This window comes from Mesoplodon bidens (genome assembly GCF_964165515.1).
Source record: "Mesoplodon bidens genome assembly, chromosome: 5".
NCBI lineage: Eukaryota > Metazoa > Chordata > Mammalia > Artiodactyla > Ziphiidae > Mesoplodon > Mesoplodon bidens.
The window spans coordinates 115,296,853-115,317,881 of NC_138161.1; the positions used below are offsets into that span (position 1 = coordinate 115,296,853).

General features: G+C 39.9%; 1 protein-coding gene across 2 annotated transcripts in view; it reads left to right on the forward strand.

The window, feature by feature from the left end:
• The first annotated feature begins 8,708 nt into the window (after window positions 1-8,708).
• The window catches only part of CAPN7 (calpain 7), a 38,970-nt gene continuing 26,649 nt past the window's right edge, over window positions 8,709-21,029 (forward strand). The window contains exons 1-6 of one of the 2 annotated variants that reach the window (XM_081234685.1): window positions 8,709-9,089; window positions 11,351-11,459; window positions 15,144-15,301; window positions 16,809-16,876; window positions 18,859-19,059; window positions 20,813-20,899. In XM_081234685.1, coding sequence (XP_081090811.1) covers window positions 8,988-9,089; window positions 11,351-11,459; window positions 15,144-15,301; window positions 16,809-16,876; window positions 18,859-19,059; window positions 20,813-20,899 — 725 coding nt within the window. In that variant the 5' untranslated portion in view covers window positions 8,709-8,987. The remainder of the gene's footprint in view (window positions 9,090-11,350; window positions 11,460-15,143; window positions 15,302-16,808; window positions 16,877-18,858; window positions 19,060-20,812; window positions 20,900-21,029) is intronic. The other variant, XM_081234684.1, reaches the window with a different exon arrangement.

The following is a 21,029-nucleotide window of genomic DNA, read 5'->3' on the forward strand; positions in this document are numbered from 1 at the left end:
CCTGAGGAATGTTTCTGCGCACGTGTAGGGTGGGAGGTCTCCTTGACCTCAAGAATGAGAAATATGTGCTCTCTTTATCTTGTATCAAAGCAGGACTCAGATCCTCCTTGATCCTGTCATTATCTTTGTCTTGAAGTATCTGTCCACAGGAGACAGATTCCAGCTGCTCAGCCTGGGCCCCATCTATCTCCTGCCTCAAGATTACTTCCCTTTTTCCCTTTAAAACTTTCATGTTCGAACAAACTCTTCAGAGGTGGTTTTTGGGGACACTGAGTCCACCGTCTCCCCAGATTGCTGGCACTCTGCTTAAAAGCATTTTTCCTTTCTACCAACATCTGTCACTCTCTTGAGTATTGATTTTTGAGTGGTGAGCAGGCAGACCTGATTCAGTAACATCTGGGCTTCCAATTCCTTATCAGAACTCTCAGGGGGTTGTGTCCTGTGAATTCCAAATTCTGAAACACATCTGGCTCCAAGGATGTGATAAAGGACGGTAGACCTGCACTCATAGACTATAAGAAAAGGACCTGATAGACACTCACATTGCCTGTTAACAATGGAGCTCTTCAGATGATGCTGTTGTTGCTTCTGTTTCCCCACAGTGATCAGTCCCCAGGAAGTGGGATTCCAAGCAGCTCAGAGGCAAAACTGTTCCAGGACCACACGTTCTGCCCCTGAACTGACAGACCATTTCCTGAAACAGCCAGAAGAATGAGTACAGTCAAGTGGAGCAGGACAGAGCTTGGTCAAATATCTCATATTCGCCAGTCGCTGTGCTAAAGGCTTTATCTCATTCAATCTTCCAGAAACTTAGCGAGAGAGATACTAACATCCCCATCTATGTCAGCTCACTTGTCCCCATTTAGATGAGGAAATTGAGGCTTAGAGATGTTAAGCAGTGTGCTCAGGTTTGCAAACTAGAAAATCATAACAAAAATTGTGACGCAACTTTCTCTGTCAATTTTCTTATCTTTGCTATTCTGGTGGAAATTTAAAATTCTGACTTCTCGACTTTGTTCCATGAAAACTGAAAGCGTAAGGTTGCTGTTTTGTTACAATGCCAATTTCCTGTTCAGATATTGTACAATAGATTTGCAAGATGTTACCATTGGGAGAAAATGGGTAAAGGGTACATGGGATTTTTCTGTATTATTTCTTACAACAGCATAGTAATTTAAAATTATCTCAAAATAAAAGTTTAATTACAAAAAAAAAAACCTAAAACTGCCCTACAAAGATGGTTTCTCCTGACTTCTTTTATACCTTTTTGAGAGATGATGCAGTACTTTGGCAATGCAATGAGAAAACTGAAGGGTGATGTAATAGTGAGGATTTATTTCATTATTACTTCATTGATTTATGCATTCCATCCTTCTTCTGTTTTCCTGTTATCTTAGTATTTCTTAAGCATAGATTGGAATTATTAATAATGAAGTAATTTATAGAATGACAAAATAGCAAAATATTATAACACACAGAAAAAGATCCCCAAAGGTTGCTTAGATACTAAAAGGTAGCTGTGATCTCTGAAAAGATCCAATAGACCCATATGATAACTGCTAAATAGAATGATAGATTTTAGATAGATGGATAAATAGATAGATAGATAGGTAGATAGATAGTAGATAGGAAATTTTTTCTTGGTTCCTTGGAACAACTTTAATGAAGAATAGAAGTCATTGAAATATCAATCCCTACAAATAATTAAAATTCCTCCAGAAAGCAACTCAGAAACTAAAATTGGGTCTAGTGGTCCTTATGGTGTACTGAGGGTTAAGACAGAATCCAAACCCTTAGCTTGGCCAACAAGGCCCTGCATGGTCAGTGCCTGCCCCCCGACCTCCCTGGCCTCTTAGTGCTCCTTGACCCTCTCATGCTCTCTGCACCAGCCACACCAGCCTTCTGCCCAGTCTTGTTCAGTCTTGTCACAGGGCCACTGTACAAGCAGGTCCCTCCATCTGGAGGGACGTCTTTGCTGACCGCCTAGTTAAGGTCACTTTCTTTTTCATAAGCTCTTACAGGATGGAGTTAATTACCTTTGGAGCACTCCATCTGTAACTATTCATTCACTAGTGGATTTTTTTTTAATTGAGGTCTGTGTCCCCTGGGAGACCAAAAGCCTGTGAGAGGAGGGCTGTTCCCGTTTCCACACACTACTGCATCCACAGCTGTCGGCAGTCACCCACATCCTCCCTGAGATCCCTCTACAATTATGAAGGGAAATAAAGTACAAGCCACAGGATCAAAATGGCAAGATGCGGGCCCAAGGTAGCCTGCAGATCTGCACTGTTGGGTCATAGTGTTTAGAAAAACACTGGAATCTGTGTTCATTTAAAAACCAGAGATTTTCACACTAAAATTTGAATTTCTGGCTTCTCTTGATTAAAAAAAAAAATTCTGGGCCCACATTCCCTTGAACCTTCTAGATCTGAGCAGTGGCTGCCCCAGTTAGCAGGGCATCTCTCTTCAATTCAGCTGTCTACCACCAGCCTGCTTCCCTTGTACCTATTTCTTGCCTCAGGGATGGATCTATAAACCCCATAGAGCCCCAGGGAAGCTTGGGACTGGGAATCACTGTGGTCTTTAAGGATCATGGGAGGTGTTTTAAATAACTGTTCATTGAAAGAAAAATCAGTGACCATAAACACCTGTGTGGTAACCTGCCACTATGCCTTACAGGTGCAGTGTCACATGGAAACACATGGTGACAGTGTGCTCTCAGAAATTCACAGATCTATTGTGGCTGGTAATGCTTTGCAGTAAACAGGATGAACTGTCCTACAAACCCTTTTTGTTTGTTTTTTGTTTGGTTTTCAGTTCTTGATATGCTTGTTTGTTTGTTTGTTTGTTTGGTGAGATGGCAATGTAATCCTGTGTCCAAACAAGCACTTTCTCAATTTTTATTGCCAGCCAGACTTCAAATTCAGGACCATATGAGTGTGTGTGTATGTAATTAGGATGCGTAAAGTATTAGGATTATATAAAATTAGGAGATATGTAAAATTAGGATTATGAAATTTGTATATTAAATATATACAAATAAATTTACAATGTGTATAAATAAAATGAAGATATGTATATATATTTAGGATATATTTAAAAATTAGAATAGAGAGACAGAATTAGGGTATCTGTATACACGTGTATATATGATATATATACATACACATTCTAATTTTGTATATCTTCTAATAGTGTGTGTGTGTATATATTTATATATATATATTCTAATGTTAGGTATATATTTGATTAATTGAACATATGTAATTTACATATTATATATACTTAAGCTATATATAATATAAGCTACTATATATAATATGTAAATTACATATATATTCAATTAATATATTATTTATATATAGTTAAGACATGTATAAAATTAAGATACGTGTATATAATTGAAATATATATTTAATTTAAGATATATAATTGGAATATATAGAAGTAAATAGGATATATATACATTTTGGGATATAAAAATAATTAGGAGATATATATGTATATCAGGTTGAACCATAGGAAATTGAAGATTGCAGCAGATATTCAACTGTTTTTGACCTACAAAAATGGCAATTTCATAGAGTCAAACCTAATATTTCAAATGGGCCAAAATAATCATATCTGTTGGAAAATAAAACTCATTTTGTACAATCTTCCCTCAGAATACTCTGTTGTCTGTTTCTAGTTCCAGTGTCCCCAATCTGTCAATGATTTGAAAAACTGGTCCTTGATCATACTCGTGAGCAACTCTAACAAGAAACCAGGATCCAATGATGGTTTTGCTCTTCCCATGTGGGAGGTCACAGAGTGCTGTTTGTGGGAAAGAATATTATTTCATTTTTCCATTATAGCAGACCTCATTACAGATAGTGTGTTTTTTACTAATTGAAGGTTTGTGGCAACCCTGCATCGAGCAAGTCTATTTTTCTAACAGTATTTTCTCACTTGGTGTCTCTGCCACATTTTGGTAATTCTCACAACATTGCAAATTTTTCATTATTATATTTGTTACAGTGATCTGTGATCAGTGATCTTTTTAATTAATTTATTTATTTATGGCTGTGTTGGGTATTCATTTCTGTGCGAGGGCTTTCTCTAGTTGCGGCGAGCGGGGGCCACTCTTCATCACAGTGCGCAGGCCCCTCACTATCGCGGCCTCTCCTGTTGCAGAGCACAGGCTCCAGACGCGCAGGCTCAGTAACTGTGGCTCACAGGCCTAGCTGCTCTGCGGCATGCGGAATCTTCCCAGACCAGGGCTCGAACCTGTGTCCCCTGCATTGGCAGGTGGACTCTCAACCACTGCGCCACCAGGGAAGCCCTGTGATTAGTGATCTTTGATGTTACTATTGTTATTGTTTTGGGGCATCACACACTGTGCCATATCAGATGGCGAACTTAATCCATAAATGTTGTATGTGTTCTGACTGCTCTCTCTCCCTCTCCCAGGGCCTCCTTATTCCCTGAGACACAACAATACTGAAATTCAGCCAATTAATAGCCCTGCAATGGCCTCTAAGTGTTCAAGTAATTGGAAGAGTCACACATCTTCATTTTAAATCCAAGCAAGACATGATTAAGCTTAGTGAGGAAGGCACGTCATAAGCCCAAATAGGCTGAAAACTAAGCCTCCTGCACCAAACAGCCAAATTGGTGAAAGCAAAGGAGTTCTTGAAGGAACTTGAAAGTGCTGCTCCAGTGACCACACCAATGATAAGAAGGTGAAAGAGCCTTATTGCTGATATGGAGAGAGTCTGAGTGGCCTGGATAGAAGATCAGACCAGCCACGACATTCCCTTAAGACAAAGCCTAATCCAGAGCAAGGCCCCAACTCTCTTCATTTCTATGAAGGTTGAGAGAGGTGAGGAAGCTGCAGAAGAAAAGGTTGAAGCTTAGCAGAGGTTGGTTCATGAGGTTTAAGGCAAGAAGCCATCTCCATAACATGAAAGTGCAAAGTGAAGCAGCAAGTGCTGATGTAGAAACTGTAGCAAGTTATCTAGAGGATCCAGCTAAGACATTCATGAAGGTGGCTACACTAAACAAGACCCCAGATAAATTCTTCTTATTCACAGCTTGCTGCATTAATTTTTTGGTTGACAAATTCAAGCATCCTTTCCTCTGGGACGCGATGTGAGCATCCACTGGGCTGATTTGGATGCTGCTCCTCTGGCCCTCCCAGCCCCTGACTTACTCCTCTCTCAGCAATTATTAAAGGCTGTTTGAACTGTTGGCTTATGCATGTCTTACTCACTACAGAGTGAGCTGTTTTGGTCATTTTGTTTTGATCCCCACTGGCCAACAGAATTACTATTTGTTGACTGAAGTAATAAATTACCATTCTGGGTTAGCAGCTTTAAAAACGAATAATAGTACTACTACTAGTAGTAGTATTACACTATTGCTACTATTACTATTACTACTACTACAACTCTGTTTTCTACTTACAGTGGCTCAGATGGTGCTATTTCCATTAGCCTCTGCAAGGCTGGATTTCACAAGGATGCTTTGCTGCTTCCTCCTGTGAAGCCATGTGTAAGAAGGGAGCCACAGATTCACCAACAACAGTGTGGGCTTCCTGAACAGAGGTGTGGCCAGTCTTCTTGAACTCACCCCTCTCCCTAAGTCTCTCCCAGCTCTCTGGAGGGTGAGGGCCCCCATACTGCAGGATGAGGGCATTTTGACCAAGCACCTCTGAGTGCTTAACATTGGGCAAATTCTGCCCTGGTAAGCATCACAGACCTGGCAGAGCAGGTGGCAGTGCTACTGGACATACTGGCATACATTCCCCAGAGGCAGCTGTCATTAGGCTCCACCACCTCACTCCAGGGTTTTCTGGATAATCCGTGATTGCAGAATATAATGTCAATATATAAATATCAACTCTATCCCTATATACTAGCAAAAGCAATTGGAAATTGAAACTAGATAAACAACACCATTTAAAATAGCATCAGAAATACTAAATGCTTGGAGATAAATCTGTCAAAAGATGGTTGTATAAGACCTGTGCCCTACAGAACATTGCTGAGAGCAACGAGAGAAGGCCTGAATATGTGGAGAGGTTTACCATGTTCATGGATTGGAAGTCTCAATGTTGTTAAAGACTGCAGATACTTTAAAGCTTCTACTTGCTTTTACCCAGCTTTATCTCACTCTCTCTCATTTGTCTTTGTATCTTCAATGTGTCACTCTGTGCCTGGCACCAAGCAGGCATCCAGTGTTCAGAGAATAAGTGAACAAGGAGTAAGGGAATAAATGAGCAGGTACCAGGAGGGGTCACAACTGCCTGGGAGAGTTAGAAAAGCCCCCTTCGAGGTGGGCTAGGAATTCTATAAGCTGAGATGAGAGGGGAACATTAGACACAGAAGTCCTCTTATGAGCGAGTAAAACTGCATTCATCTGCTGTAACTTGGGGATCAGTTCCTGCCAGACAGTGGCTTCAGACACCTTGGGAACACACCCTGAGCTCCTGTTCTGAAGGACCTTCTTCTCTGTGTTAAGGAATTTCTATTTCCTTCTTTAGAATAAAGATGGGGGAGGGCACATTGAGTATATTTAGTTGGGGAGTTCACTCACTCAGCATTTTGAAATATTTATCCAACACCTGCTCTGGGCCAAAGCTTGAGCTTAATTCTGGGATAAAACTGGTGAAGACAGAAACCATCCCTGCTTCAGTTATAAAACTGTTGTAGCTAATGATGGGAACCATCTTTGTGCCAGGCAGAGTCAAATTCTCCACCTATGCTCTTTACAACAGTCCAATGAGATAGTTATTACAATTAACTTCACAAAATGTGAAGAAATGGTTAAATTAATTAAGAAATGAGTCCCATTTAAATGCAGGCCAACTTACTAAAACAATTTTATTGAGGTGTAATTAAGAAAAATTAGAAGCATGCATTTATCTTTTTTTGCTGTACAGCAGTGATTCAGTGATATATACATATATTTTTTCATATTCTTTTCCATATGGTTTCTATATACAGTAGGACCTTGTTGCTTACCCATTCTATATATAATAGTTTGCATCTACTAATCCCAAACTCCCAATGCTTCCCTCCCCAACCCCCCCTCACCCTTGGCAACCACAAGTTTGTTCTCTATGTCTGTGAGTCTGTTTCTGTTCCACAGATATGTTCATTTGTGTTGTGTTTTAAATTCCACATATAAGTGATATCATATGGTGTATGTCTTTCTCTTTCTGACTTCACCTAGTATGATAATCTCTAGATCCATCCATGTTGCTGCAAATGGCATTATTTCATTCTTTTTTATGGCTGAGTATTATTCCGTTATATATATGTACCACCTCTTCTTTAACCATTCATCTATTGATGGACATTTAGGTTGTTTCCACGTCTTGGCTATTGTAAATAGGGTAGTAGCACACATTTAAAATGTACAGTGTGATGGTTTTTAACAAATGGATGTACATTTTGACATCACCCACCAACAAGATACAAAACATTTCCATCACCTCCAAAGGTTCCCTTATCCCTTCCCAACCATTGATGTGATTTTGGTCACTGGATGGGATCTCTTTGAGGGCGAGAGAGTGGGCTCTTGTCCAACACTCGGAAATGAACTGCCCAAGGAGACACAGCACTGACAAAGCAAAAGACTTCATTGGAAAGGGTCCCTCAGGCGGACAGCAGCAGGGTAAGGGAACCCAGGAGAACTGCTCTGCCTCATGGCTCGCAGTCTCAGGTTTTATGGTGGTGCAGTTAGCTTTCTGGGTTGTGGTTGTCTCTGGCCAATCATCTTGCTTTTGCCTTCATTTGGTCCAACTCAGGGCCCTTCCTGGTGCATCCTTCAGTCAAGATGGTTTCCAGCGTGAGGATTTCTGGGGAGATTGGCAAGACATCTTATGGACTGGTGTCTCCTCCGCTTCTTGGCCCCTCCTGGATTTTCCCTGGGTTGGTTGTGGGCCCTTCACTGGTTCTGTGTTCTTTTGAAGCATCCTGAGGTGGGAGACTGAAGCAAAGGTGTTACGGTGCCCCGCCAAGGCAGGCAGTTTTAGTCAATGGCTCCCTTACGATTTCTTACGTTATTGATTAGATTCCTCTTTGCTAGTGTTCCTTGTAAACAAAGTCGCTCAGTCTGTATTCTTGTGTCTTGCTTCTTTGACTTAGTGTGAATTTTGAGTTTTATCCGTATTGTGGAGCCTCTCACTAGTTTATTTTTATTATTTCTGAATTCAGAGTTTTAAGGGAGAGAGAGAGACATTAATCAAATAATCACCTAATTGAGTATTTAATAACAACAGCATTAAGTTAACCTAAGGAGAAGTACACGGGAAAATGCATTACCTTGTTTGTTGACAATTCAATCAATACCATACGCTGGGGCATGCATCTGTTAATTAAGACTCAGCTTGTGGATATAAATGTTATTAAAAAGTATCACATTAGAATCGTATATCCTTACTTCACTTCCCTAATTTAAAAAAAAATGTCATCTCAGTTGATGTTGGGAAGCATTGCTCACCTTCTCTTTACACTCAAGAGGGGAGAAATGTTCCGGGAGGCGCATGCGCCCCTCCTCCCAGCCTGGCCAGCAACAGGCTCCACAGTCACTGCCCGGACAGGCAGACTGCGAAACCGGCAGCCTCTCAGACGTGGCACCTCTTTTGCCTGCCCAATCCCGAGCGCCCCGGCAGTCACGTGCACACGGCACCGCGCAGGCCGGGCCCTGCCCACCGCCCGCGCCTTCCCGCACCCTTCGGTGAGCCCGGCAGCCCAGGCTACCGAAACACCTGCGCCGGCCCGGCTGCGCCTGCGCAGTGTGGCCGGTGGGCGGGACAGGGAATGCGGCGGCCGCGGAGCGAGGCTGCCCGCGGGCTAGGAGTCGGAGTTTTGCCGAGGGGCCGGTCGCCGGCCTCTCTCAGCCGCCGGAAGTGAGCTGCGCCGCTCCTTCCGTGCGGCCGGGGTCCTCGCCCGGCCCTAGGGCGCGCGGCGGTCGGCGGGGGTCCTCGGCGCGTGGCAGCCATGGACTCGGCGGCGCTAGAGCGGGACGCGGTGCAGTTCGCGCGGCTGGCGGTGCAGCGCGACCAGGAGGGCCGCTACTCGGAGGCCGTGTTTTACTACAAGGTGGGCCGGGGACGGGTCCAGGTGCCGAGGGGACGGGCGCGCTCGGCGTGGCTGTCCCCCGTCCCGCTGTCCCTCTCGGGGCGGTGGCCGGGCTGAGGGGTCAGGCCTGCCCCCGCCCCAGGGTCCGGCCCGCGGCGGGCTTGGTCGCAGCTTTGGGGTCGGTCCTGGCCGGCGAGTCCCCAGCTGACCGCTCCTGAGGGCGGCGGCGGAGCCGGACTGTCAGCTCGCAGCTTCTCACTGTCACGGATGTACACGGAAACAGTGCTCACGGAAGAACGCAGAAAGTCAATCAAAAAAGAATAAAACATCGCGTATCCTAGTATTTGACATCTACGTATCTTTGTTTTTCTACGCATGTGTGTGTACACACCTTTTTAAAAAAACAAACTTGGATCAGACTGTTGATACTTTTTAAAATCTGTTCTTTTCATTTGAACTTTTAAAAATTTTTGAATTTTTTTTAAAGTTTCATAGTATAAACTTGTTAATGATGGATGTATAGTATTCCATTATGTGGGTGTGCCATAGTTTATTTACAAACTCTTCTGGCCATTTTATGTTCATAATGGATCTTCAGCATCATAATACCCTTATAGCTAATGCTTTACACGTTTCTTTGATATTTCTTTTGGATAAATTACTGGGGCCAGAAATATTAAATCAGAGTAGGAGCTCACAGTCCACCGCCTGCTCCGCAATCCAGAGCATTTGCAAACACACCCCTCCGGTTCCCCGTGCAGATAGCTGTATCCTCTTGACATTGCCATCTTTTCTTTTAGAAAGGATTTGATAATACAGTAGTCGTAATTTTTTTCCATAAACCTATATGCTGTCAATAATGCGTGGTTTGCTTTTCTCAGATTAATATTTGATTGCCTTCATTTTATAATCTGTATTTAGAGACTTTGGGTATGTTTCAGAATCATTCGTTTTGGACTTTTTTGACAATTTCATGACGGCGGTATTTCTTTAAAAGTAAAACTGTTTTATTAGTTTTCTGAAATAACTGACAAATGTTCATAGGTAAAAATAGTGCCATATAAAATAGCTTTTTTAAAGCGAAAGGAAGTACTGTACAGTGCCTCTTGTTTTGCTGTAGGATTACATGCATGTTGTTATGAAGAATTTCTTTTCCTTGAGAGAATCAGAAAGTGGTTGCGTTTCTAGGAGCTATTTATGTAAACTGTATCAGATATTTAGTGTTTTCTGCCTTCGTGCTGTTCTATTAGGGATTCCTTAATTGTTAATCACTTTCAGGTGTAAGCAAAATGAGCAAAATAAAGTTGATACCAACAATTAAAAAAATAGTTTTAATGTTTACATGTACAGTTACATTTTCCTCCCCTGAAATATCTGAATTGCAGAATATGAGGAAAACATATCTTTTCTACCCCCAATTTCCATGTGGATCAGAACTGTACTCTTCTTACTGATTTTGTAGGTTCAGGGAAACAAGTCCTGCTCCAATAACTGGATTCAAAAAGTGATGCTCAGTAGATGGTTTCTTTGGATCCAGATAACAAGGCGTGAGGTTCCTTGAAGTGCACACGCTTAGATTACTGCAGGGGAGGTGGTGGTACTTGGGAAAGTCTCTCTGTGGTTCTTGTGTGTGGTAGCGTTGGTCACCCTCCTGGAATGGTGATGGTGAGAATGGAGGCTTTTCCTCGCCAGCACAGCCTAACTGGTTGAGGAAGTCATGGAATAACTGGAAGACAAATCCAGGTTTTCTTAATTAAAATAAGTTTATTTCATACAACTGAAATCTGCCTTAAAATGTGTCCCCCTTTGACAATATTTTCTGTGGAGAAAAAAATTTTCTTTCCACTGTGAGATATTTAACCTTTATAATTTCCTATAATCTTTTATTGATATTTAATTTAATTGTATCGGGTATTATCTGTTCTAATGCTTTCTAGACTCAATTCACCTTTTCACAGTACATAATTTCAAGTCTGACCTATTGCATAAAGAAAAAGGAAAACGGAGAACATATAAATCACAGTTATTCTAAGAAAATACTTATAATCAACCCCTTCTATTTGACTTCATAAATTTTCAACAGTAGGAGAAAGAGAGCATTGAGAACTGAAAAAAAGTAGTAAAGGAATATATAACTCATTTACTTTATGAAAAAAATTACTGGTATCATAAAGACATTCTTGTTTTGTCATTCATAGAAACCAATAGTTAGGAAGTGGTAAAGAAAATTCAAATTGTAATTGATCTGTTAGATTCCTTTGAATTCTTTTTTTTATTTTTAGGAAGCTGCACAAGCTTTAATTTATGCTGAGATGGCAGGATCAAGCCTAGAACATATTCAAGAAAAAATAAATGAGTATCTGGAAAGAGTGCAGGCTTTACATTCAGCAGGTTGGTAAAGGACTACTAACCATGTCACTGTATTTTTTTTTCTCCTGTCCCATCACATCTTACTTTTCCCCTGTGTTTCTCTTTCCTTTTCGTTTTCATCTTTGATTCTTGATCCTCACTTGGTTGCTGCTCATTTCTTTTTTGGTAATCACATCTTTGAAAATCATAATGTGGAAATATGTGATAAATCTGTGAAGAGGAACCTTAGAAGTGATATAGTCTGATATCCTAATTTCCCAGAGGATAGAGATGAACTATCTACATTCGAACAGTGTATCATTGGCAGAGCCAGTATTCGGACCCTGTTAAAATCTGCTTTTAAACATCTGTCACATGCCCTCTCCTGCTATTAAAATTAAATGAGTCCTCCTCTTCAGTGTCTGAAGACTTCAACAGTGGGTTCACAGTCTTTACTATATCGATATCCTCAACCTCAAGACCTTAGCTAAACTCTTGTTTTAAACCATATCTTGGAAAAGGGACATGTAAGCAGAGACCTGGAACAACCTGTAGCTATTTTTGCAAACGCTGTGAAACAAGTTCACAGGCTTAATGATAGCAGTTCTGTTAGAGGTAAGTGGTTCCTGGCGAAACCTGGTGTTCATGTGGTAGGAAAGAAAATGATCATCTATTGACATTTTGTTTTAGGAATGCATTCATGCCACTGAGGACTCTTTTTAACCCCTTTTTTTCTGTGGCTGTGTAATAAAGCCATAAGCTTAGAGGAGTCTTATTCAGCATTCTCTGATGGACTTTGTGCTACTTTCTACCACTCATTCTGAATAGGTATGAGCAGTTACAAGCTCATAGTTAGGATAAAGTAGATTTGATTGTTGGATTTCTTGTTATGACAGTCCCCTTACAGACATGGCACTTTCCTTTAAGACAGTGCCCAGAAATTGCATGCATTGAAAAGTGGACTGCCTGTGTGTCAGAGCCTCACTTAATACAAAGTTATACTGTTTCATGTATTCAAAATACCATGGAATTCAGAGGCACTTCATTTTCCCAGCTAAGTAAATGAAGTTTTAAAATTTATAAATGTGATGTTTATATGATACTCAGGCACAGAATGAGACAGCCCTAATCTCTTGAAGAATGAAAACTTGTCAGTGAAACAGAAGTAAAGTTCAAAAAGGATTTTTAAAGCATAATATACATTAAATGTTCTGCCGGTTTTTCGACCTACTTTGTTCAATAAATGGCATGTAATCTGTAGAGAATTAAATGGTTTACTTAATGATTATTTCAAGCGGGAGAGTCCTTTATCAAATAAAAATCTTGTTCAGAATCCCAATTTTTAAAACAGATAAAGTCTGCTGACAGTCAAGAGACTTTGAGAGATGGCTTGACTTTAGGGTTGGGGAAAGGTAACCCAGTTTGAAATTCACCAGTGTAGTATAAGAAACTCAAGACTTGGAATTAAAAGATCTAAGTTGAGTCCCTACCCTTCCATTGTAGCTGTGAAACCTTAGGCTCGATAGTTATTCTCAAGTAGAATCGGTTTTGCCCCTCGGGAGACATTTGACAATGTCTGGAGAGATGTTTGGTGTTTATGCCGGGGTAGGGATGCAGTATACTACAAGCATCTGGTTGGGTAGAGGGCAGGGATAGTGCTGCAGCGAAAATCCTATAATGCATAGCACCATCCACAGCAAAGAATTATCCAGTCGAAAATGTCAGTAGTGCCAAGGCTGAGAATCCTTGAGCTAAATATGTTAACATTCATTTAATAAATGGGATTAATACATACTTTAGAGAGGTGTTACCGAGGGTTACAGGTTTTAAAAGAGCAGACACAATTTTGAGACAAACAAAATATAAAACTTTTTTTTAAAAAACAGTTATATTGAGATGTAATTCACTACCATAACATTCAACTTTTTACAGTGTACAGTTCAGTGGTTTTTAGTGTATTCCCAGAGTTGTGCAACCATCACCGCTATCTAACTTCAGAACATTTTTGTCACCCTTAAAGAAACCTCTTAGCCATTAGTAGTCACTCCCCATTCCACACCCTAGGCCCTAGCAACCACTAATCTATTTTCTGTCTCCACTGATTTGCCTATTCTAGACATTTCATGTAAATGTCATCAGTATGTGGTCTTTTGTGTCTGGCTTCTTTTATTTAGCATAATGTTTTCAGGGTTTATCCATTTTGTAGCATGTATCAGTGCTTCATTTCTTTTTATGGTTAATACACCATTGTATTAATATACCACATTTTATTTATCCATTCATCAGTTGGTGGATATTGGCTTGCTTCCACCTTTTGTCTGTTATTAGTAATGCTGTCATGACCACTTGTGTCTTAAGTTTTTGTGTGGACATATGTTTTCAGTTCTCTTGGATATATAACCACAAGTAGAACTGCTAGGTCATGTGGTAGCTTTATGTCTAACTTTTTGAGGAACCGCTAAAGTGTTTTCCACAGTGGCTATACCGCTTTACAATTCTACCAGCAATATTCTATTTCCTTCACATCCTTATCAATACTTGTTATTTTCTGTCTTTTTTTATTTTAGCCATCCAGTGGGTATAAAATGGTATCTTATCGTGGATTTGATATGCACTTCCCTGATGGCAAATGATGTTGAGCATCTTTGCACGTGCCATTTGGCCATTGAATATCTGCTTTGGAGAAATGGCTATACAGATCCTTTGCCCATGGCATAAGTCAGGGTTCTCCAGAGAAATAGAACCCGTAGGATGTACATAAAGAGATTTATTATCAGGAATTGGTTCATGCAATTACGGAGACTAAGAGGTCCCACTATTTGCCCTCTGCAAGCTAGAGACTCACGAAAGCCAGTGGTGTGGTTCAGTCCAAGTCCAAAGGCCTGAGAAGCAGGGGACCTGATGGTGTGAGTTCCAGTCCAAGGTCATGAGAAGACCAATGTGTCAGCTCAAGCAGTCCTGCAGTGAGGGCAGATTCTCCCCCTCTGCCTTTTGTTCTCTTCAGGCCCACAGTGGAGATTACATGATGCCCACCCACACTGGGGAGGGCAGTCTGCTTTCAGTGTCAATGCAAATGCTACTTTCATTCAGAAACATCCTCACAGGCTACTCAGAAATCTTGTTTAGCCAAATAGCTGGGTAACCTGTGATCCAGTCAAGTTGACACAAGTTGATGACATCATCATCACACACATTTTAAATTGGGTTTGTCCGTTTATTGTTGAGTTGTAAGAGTTCTTTATATATTCTAGATGCAGGTCTCTTATGGATACATATCTTTATATTAAAAACAAACAGAAGCACTTATTTCAAAGAGCAGTAAAAGTATAGCTTATTCTGGACCCAGGTGAATAGGAAACAGCATGCATTTTATCATCAAGGCCTAGTGTATAATTACTGTCTATACTGAATAAAAATTTTAATTACCTTAAAACATAATTGAGTTTCTTTCGATTTAGTCTTTTCCAAGTTTCAGTTTTGTTTTTTGTGCAGAGAACTCCTATGCTTTATTTTTTAAATGAAGAAAGTGCTGGTAGGGACAGAGAAATTCAGGGGAAATTTTTTTAAGGATTTTTTTTTTGACCTTGCTAAGCTTTTTAAATGAAGGATTATAGAGTTTTGGTAAAGAATGTATTAAAATGGTACGTTGTTCCCTGGATACATATATAGGTATGTGGCCTTCTTCCTATGCTAGTTCTTCTGTGTGGCTTTTTTTTCCTATCCTAGTTCAGTCAAAGACTGCGGATCCTTTGAAATCAAAACATCAGTTGGACTTAGAGCGTGCCCATTTCCTTGTTACACAAGCTTTTGATGAAGATGAAAAAGGGAATGTTGAAGATGCTATAGAACTGTATACAGAAGCTGTAGATCTCTGTCTGAAAACCGTATGTATAATAGCTACAAGTTAAGTTTGGTGGAATTATGCTAAGAAATTTCTCCCCTTACTAGTGAGTTTTACTTAACAATTCCTTAAAGAAAAAAAATTATCCTGTTATTATACATGTAACTAAGTTACTCATTAAAAGATAGTGAAGAATAGAAAATTAATAATGGACTTTAACATCTTGTTAAAAATTTGACAGTATTGAGATTGAGTCCCTTGGCCATTGTTTTTTAAATTATAGGTACCATTTTTGACCTTTTTATACCCCTATAACTAAAATTAACTTATTATAGGAAGAATTCACCATCACATTCTGTGAATTTAAAATAAACTTCCTGGGGGAGGGATAAATTAGGAGTTTGGGATTAATAAATACACACTACTGTATTTAAAATAGATAAACAACAGAGATGTACTGTATAGCACAGGGAACTATACCCAATATCTTGTAATAACCTATAATGGGAAGGAATCTGAAAAAGAATAGATATATATGTATAACTGAATCACTTTTTTGTATACCTGAAACTAACACAACATTGTACATACTTCAATTTAAAAAAAAAAAGAGAAAAAATGACTGGTTCATCACACAAAAAAATAAAACTTCCCCCTTTTTTTCAATTTCATACACTAAGAAATAAGTTAGTGGTTTGGGAGAGCTTTATTAATTTGCAGTATAGAGTCTACATGTTGAGCGGTTTTTACTGCTTCCTGAGGAGCCCGGTGGGCCTGTTAGCTCTCCGGGGCATCTAGTGCGTAAGAGCAGCACATTGACAGGAGGATGTGATGTGGTAGAGAGTGGTGTTCTCAGCATTGTTCAGAGGGCCGGCTCTTTGTCCAAGGTCTTTTATTCAGAGGAACTATCTAGCCTCATTTCTGTAGTTACCTGAGACTACGGGTAAGTGCTGGGTTTTTTGTTTTTAATTATGTAAGTTTCAGTGCACAGTAGAGCATTATAATTCGACATCTGTATGCACAGCAAAGTGATCACCACCGCAGGTCTGGTTACCTTCCATCCCCATACAGTTGACCCCCTTGGCCCATTTCACCCGTCCCCCAACCCCCTTCCCCTCTGGAAACCACTAATCTGTTCTCTGTACCTATAAGTTTGTTTTATTTTGTTTGTTTATTTGTTTTGTCTTTTAGACTCCACATATGAATGGAGGCATAAGGTGGTTGTCTTTCTCCTGCTGACTTATTTCACTTAGTACAGTAGCCCTGGTCTTCTGGGGTTCCTGCTGCCAGGTCTTCTGTGGCACTGTGATTATACGGTTGTGTTCCACTTACCACCTGTCCAAATTAAGTGGTGTTAGGGTTTACCTCAGTGACGAGTTTTCAACACAATTTAAATGATACCTTTAAGGACAAAAATAAAGTGTCTTGGTTTATTCTCTCATAATTTTAAGAAGTGTAATGTGCATTGTAATTTTTTTTTTTGCTTAGAAATATGGATCAGGCAAATTAATAATTATGCTTTGGAACATCTGTCTCTCTTTCTCTTTAAGTCTTATGAAACCGCTGATAAAACTCTGCAAAACAAACTGAAGCAGTTGGCACGACAGGCACTAGACAGGTGAGTTTTGGTCCCTCGAGTTCTTATCCGTGGATGGAAGCGTACTGTGTTACTTCAGTGCGACAGGTTTATCTGAACGTGTGGTGGAGCTCGTGGTAACAAACCTGAGATCCAGAGCAAAATTGCCTTCTTCCTCTGAGTGAATTTACCCCTCTCTAGTTCCCTGCTGCTTTTTTCTACATGTCATTTTGGCTCATTAGATGGTGAACTCCTTAGGGGAACAGAGAACATCTTATTCATCTCTGTGTCTTCATCCCTGCTTTAAACTCAAAAAATAACAACTCAGTCAAGAAATATTTTATTTAGTTTTTGTTGTGTCTAAAACAAAAATGATTATGGTATTTGAAATGGTAGACTCCCTTCTGTCGTTGAATATCAGACTTCCAAAGAGAGAACTTGCAGAGCTACTACTAGAAATGGAGAAACTGAGAGTGAGCCAGCCATGCAGATGCCTCAAATGATACATGTGTGTAGCTCCCTCAAGTCTTTGCTCCAATGTCAACTTTTCAATAAGGCCTGGCCATCACCATTCTGTTTAAAATTTAATCTCCTCCAGTCCTTTCATCTGGCTTCGTCTGTTCTAATATTCTTTCCTGTAACTCTTACTGTTTTCTAAGGTATATGAAATTTCCCAGTTTATCATATTTGTTATCAATGTCTGTGTCCCTTCTAACCTCTGTCCCCCAAATATAAGCTCTTTGAGGACAGAGAATTTTGTCTTTGTTCAATGCTGAAACCAAGCACCTAGCAGAGGGCAGACATACAATATGTGCTCAGTAGATATTTGTTGAGAAATAATGAATGTATTTGCACAAAAGAATTATACCTCTTGTATAGACAAAGCATTATAGGCAAAGGAAAAGGGTGGAATGGCATTTATAGTTATAGCGTGAATTAATAAAATATCTCCTTTTGAGGCTCAGACTAGGTAGCTGTGCTACCCCCAGCCCTTCTTTTTTATTGAGGTATAGCGGTTATCCCCCTTTTCATTACCATCAGCTAACATTTAGTCTGTTTCTCCAAATTCATGCAGTTATGGGCACTCGACACATAGCTATCTTCTCCATTTTTACTTCTTTCCCCAGTCAGAATCATAGATGGCTTTTATTACCTATGTGAGTAACCCATTTAGTACTCTCTGAGTGCATCCTCAGCGCAGGGGCATGGGTCAGTCACAGGCTCTTTTGAGGATCTCTTCTAAAGAATGGACACACTGTACGGAAAAGATAACTTAACATTTTATTTGCATATAATTTCAGAGTGTTAACAAGACTCCTAAATCTCATATAAGGACCTTAGATTAAAAACTTCTGTTTTTTAGATTGTTAGTTCTTTGACAGAATAAAGTCAAAATTCCCTTAAATACCATGTGAGGCCTTCCGTGATCCAGTCCCTGCCACTGCTCTCATCTCCTGCTGCCTCTCATTTGTACTGTTCACAGGGGCCCCGTCTATTCTTTTGAAATTACCTTAGCTTGTTACACGTTTGCTCATGCTGTTCTCCCTGCTTAGAACCCTTCCTTGCTCCCCAGGTGGATTCTTCTGCAGCTCAAATGTCAATTTGGAAAAATGTTCCCTGACTCACCCGCTTCCCATCAAGTCAGTAATTTCTACTGTGCATTCACTTGCATAGAGTACTTCCAGCCTCGCATCTCACTTTTGATGCAATTGTCTCTCTCCCCACAATACTAGGAGCACCTTGAGAGTAGGGTTTGTGTTTCATACATTATTGTATCCCCCTTACTTTGCGTAGGATCTGACATGCAATAAGTGCTCAATTAATGTTGTCAATAAAATGTTGTTTGCAAAAATACCTTTGGGAGTAGCTTAAGTAGTGAACTGTTGACTAGTATGTAGGAATTTTATATACTAATTTTACATTAGGGATGCTTGACTGGTTCTTGAAGTAAATTTTATGTTCTGGAAAGCTTAAATGTGAGAAGAAAAACTAGAACGGTTTTTCTGTACCTCTCTCTATTGTAGAGCAGAAGCATTGAGTGAGCCTTTAACAAAGCCATCATGCAAAATCAAGGCAACGAATATTAAACCGAAGCCACCTCCAGTGAGAGCACATTTTCCACTAGGAACTAATCCCTTCCTTGAAAGACCTCAGCCATTTATAAGTCCACAGTCATGTGATGCACAAGGACAGAGATACACAGCAGAAGAAATAGAAGTTCTCAGGTAAATCAGTTTATGATTGGTTGTAATGAACAGTTTTGTTAACATAATCAATGCAGGTAATGTTACTCTCATTAGGTTTGCTGAGTCGTAGTCACATCTTTGGTATAATGTGTCGTGCTGTTATTATGTAATTATAAATTATGTTGTCACATAGTCACAACTTGAAATGGTTAAAATTTCTTCAATATATTTTAGTATTCTCATTTCCGCTAGATGTATTTTTTTCTGAAAATCTTAGCATTCTTCAAAATTGAATAATAAAGGTTATGGGGCAAAGTAGAGCTACGGCAGACCATTCATCATCTCTTCCACCTTGTGACCAGAGCCCTAATTGTTACCTTGAAATAGCAGTCTAGGCCAGAGTCAGCAAAGGGCAGCCTTAAGCTATGAATGGTTTTTTTACATTTCCTTAAAGGGTTGCAAAAAAGAAAACAAAAAACCCCAGAATATGTGACAGAGACCTCACTGCAAAGCCAAAACTAGATATTGTCTGACCCTTTACCGAAAAAGTTTGCCAACACCTGGGCTGGGAAGCCCGCTCAGTGTCTGGAAGCAGCCTCAGGGGATATTAAAAATACAAAAGAACAGGCTGTGGAAATCCTTGATCGCTTTCTGAGCCAGTGCAGCTGCTCTTCACTTGGGCTTTGAAGGAGATCAGCCTGCTTGGAGCTGCGCGCATCATGAGGTTGCTCTTTCTAGTTTGCTGAAGTTGCGCTAGAAGGGCTCCTTCCTCTTTAGCAGCCACCTGAGGGCATTTTTCTCTCTTCCTGCTAAAGATTTTAATTCTCCTCCTACTAATCTGGCTCTCTTTGCCTAGAAGAAATGCATATGAACCAGCACAACACAAAGGAGGACAAAAAGAGTGGTTTTGGACCTGAGAGACAAGTTAGTGACAGTCCAGAACTTTGGCTACTCAGCATCCACATGCTCCCTTCTGCACACGTTTGAAATTCGGCACTACTACAGAACCGCTCTATGTTTCTACCTAACAAGATGCAGCTGTCCTTCATACAAGTGAACAGCTCTCACCATCTCAAGATGAGGATACACAGATGTTGTGTTCATCACCCGCTGTATTAATTAGTCCCACCAATTCAGTCATTGTTTCATTGTATATTGTTACCTAGAGACTAAATTGGGAAGTTACCCTGCAACTCCTTCTAAATGAAAGGAGGGAAAGAAACAGAAGGAAATAGCTAATATATGCAAGTAAACATATAAACAAAACAGGAAGAGAACATGCAAAACTACTACAAGTCACATTTCTTAAATTTGTCAAGAGGCCATAACTGTTATCTGTGCCACTACCTTCTTCACTACCCATTCCTTAGTCTCATAACCAGAAAATATAAAGAACATATTTCCCAGAATTGTAAATGTTATGTTTTTTAAATCCCCAAATAACTAAGCAATTGCTTTCTCTCTTTGGGCTTAGGAAACAATTTGCATTGTGTCCTGGTGACACTTTCAGTACCTCTAGTGTAGCCCTATCTTGAGACAGTTGTTTTGTTGTAAAGGATGTTAGTCTTAAAAGAATAACTCTGATTGAATTTAATTGGATTAGTTATTTTCTGGTATTCAACTATTTCGTGAAAATTTTGTTCAAATAAACTTATCAACATCACATGAGGTGGTGAGTTTAATTTTATTACAGTACCATACCTTGTCATTTGAATTTTAAGAAGTTTAAATAAAATTGGTAATTAAGGTAGACTTGAACACCTACTTTATATTTTTTTCTTGTATTTTTTAGGACAACGTCAAAAATAAATGGTATGGAATATGTTCCTTTCATGAACATTGATCTGAGGGAACGTTTTGCTTACCCAATGCCTTTCTGGTAAGTAAGCACTACTGCAATGTTTACTTTCAAAATTATTTTGATTTTTCAGTACTTTTCCCATCCTCTGGAGTCCTATTAAATCCATAGCCTTGAAATTAAAATGCGTAATAAAAAAATTCGATTGGGA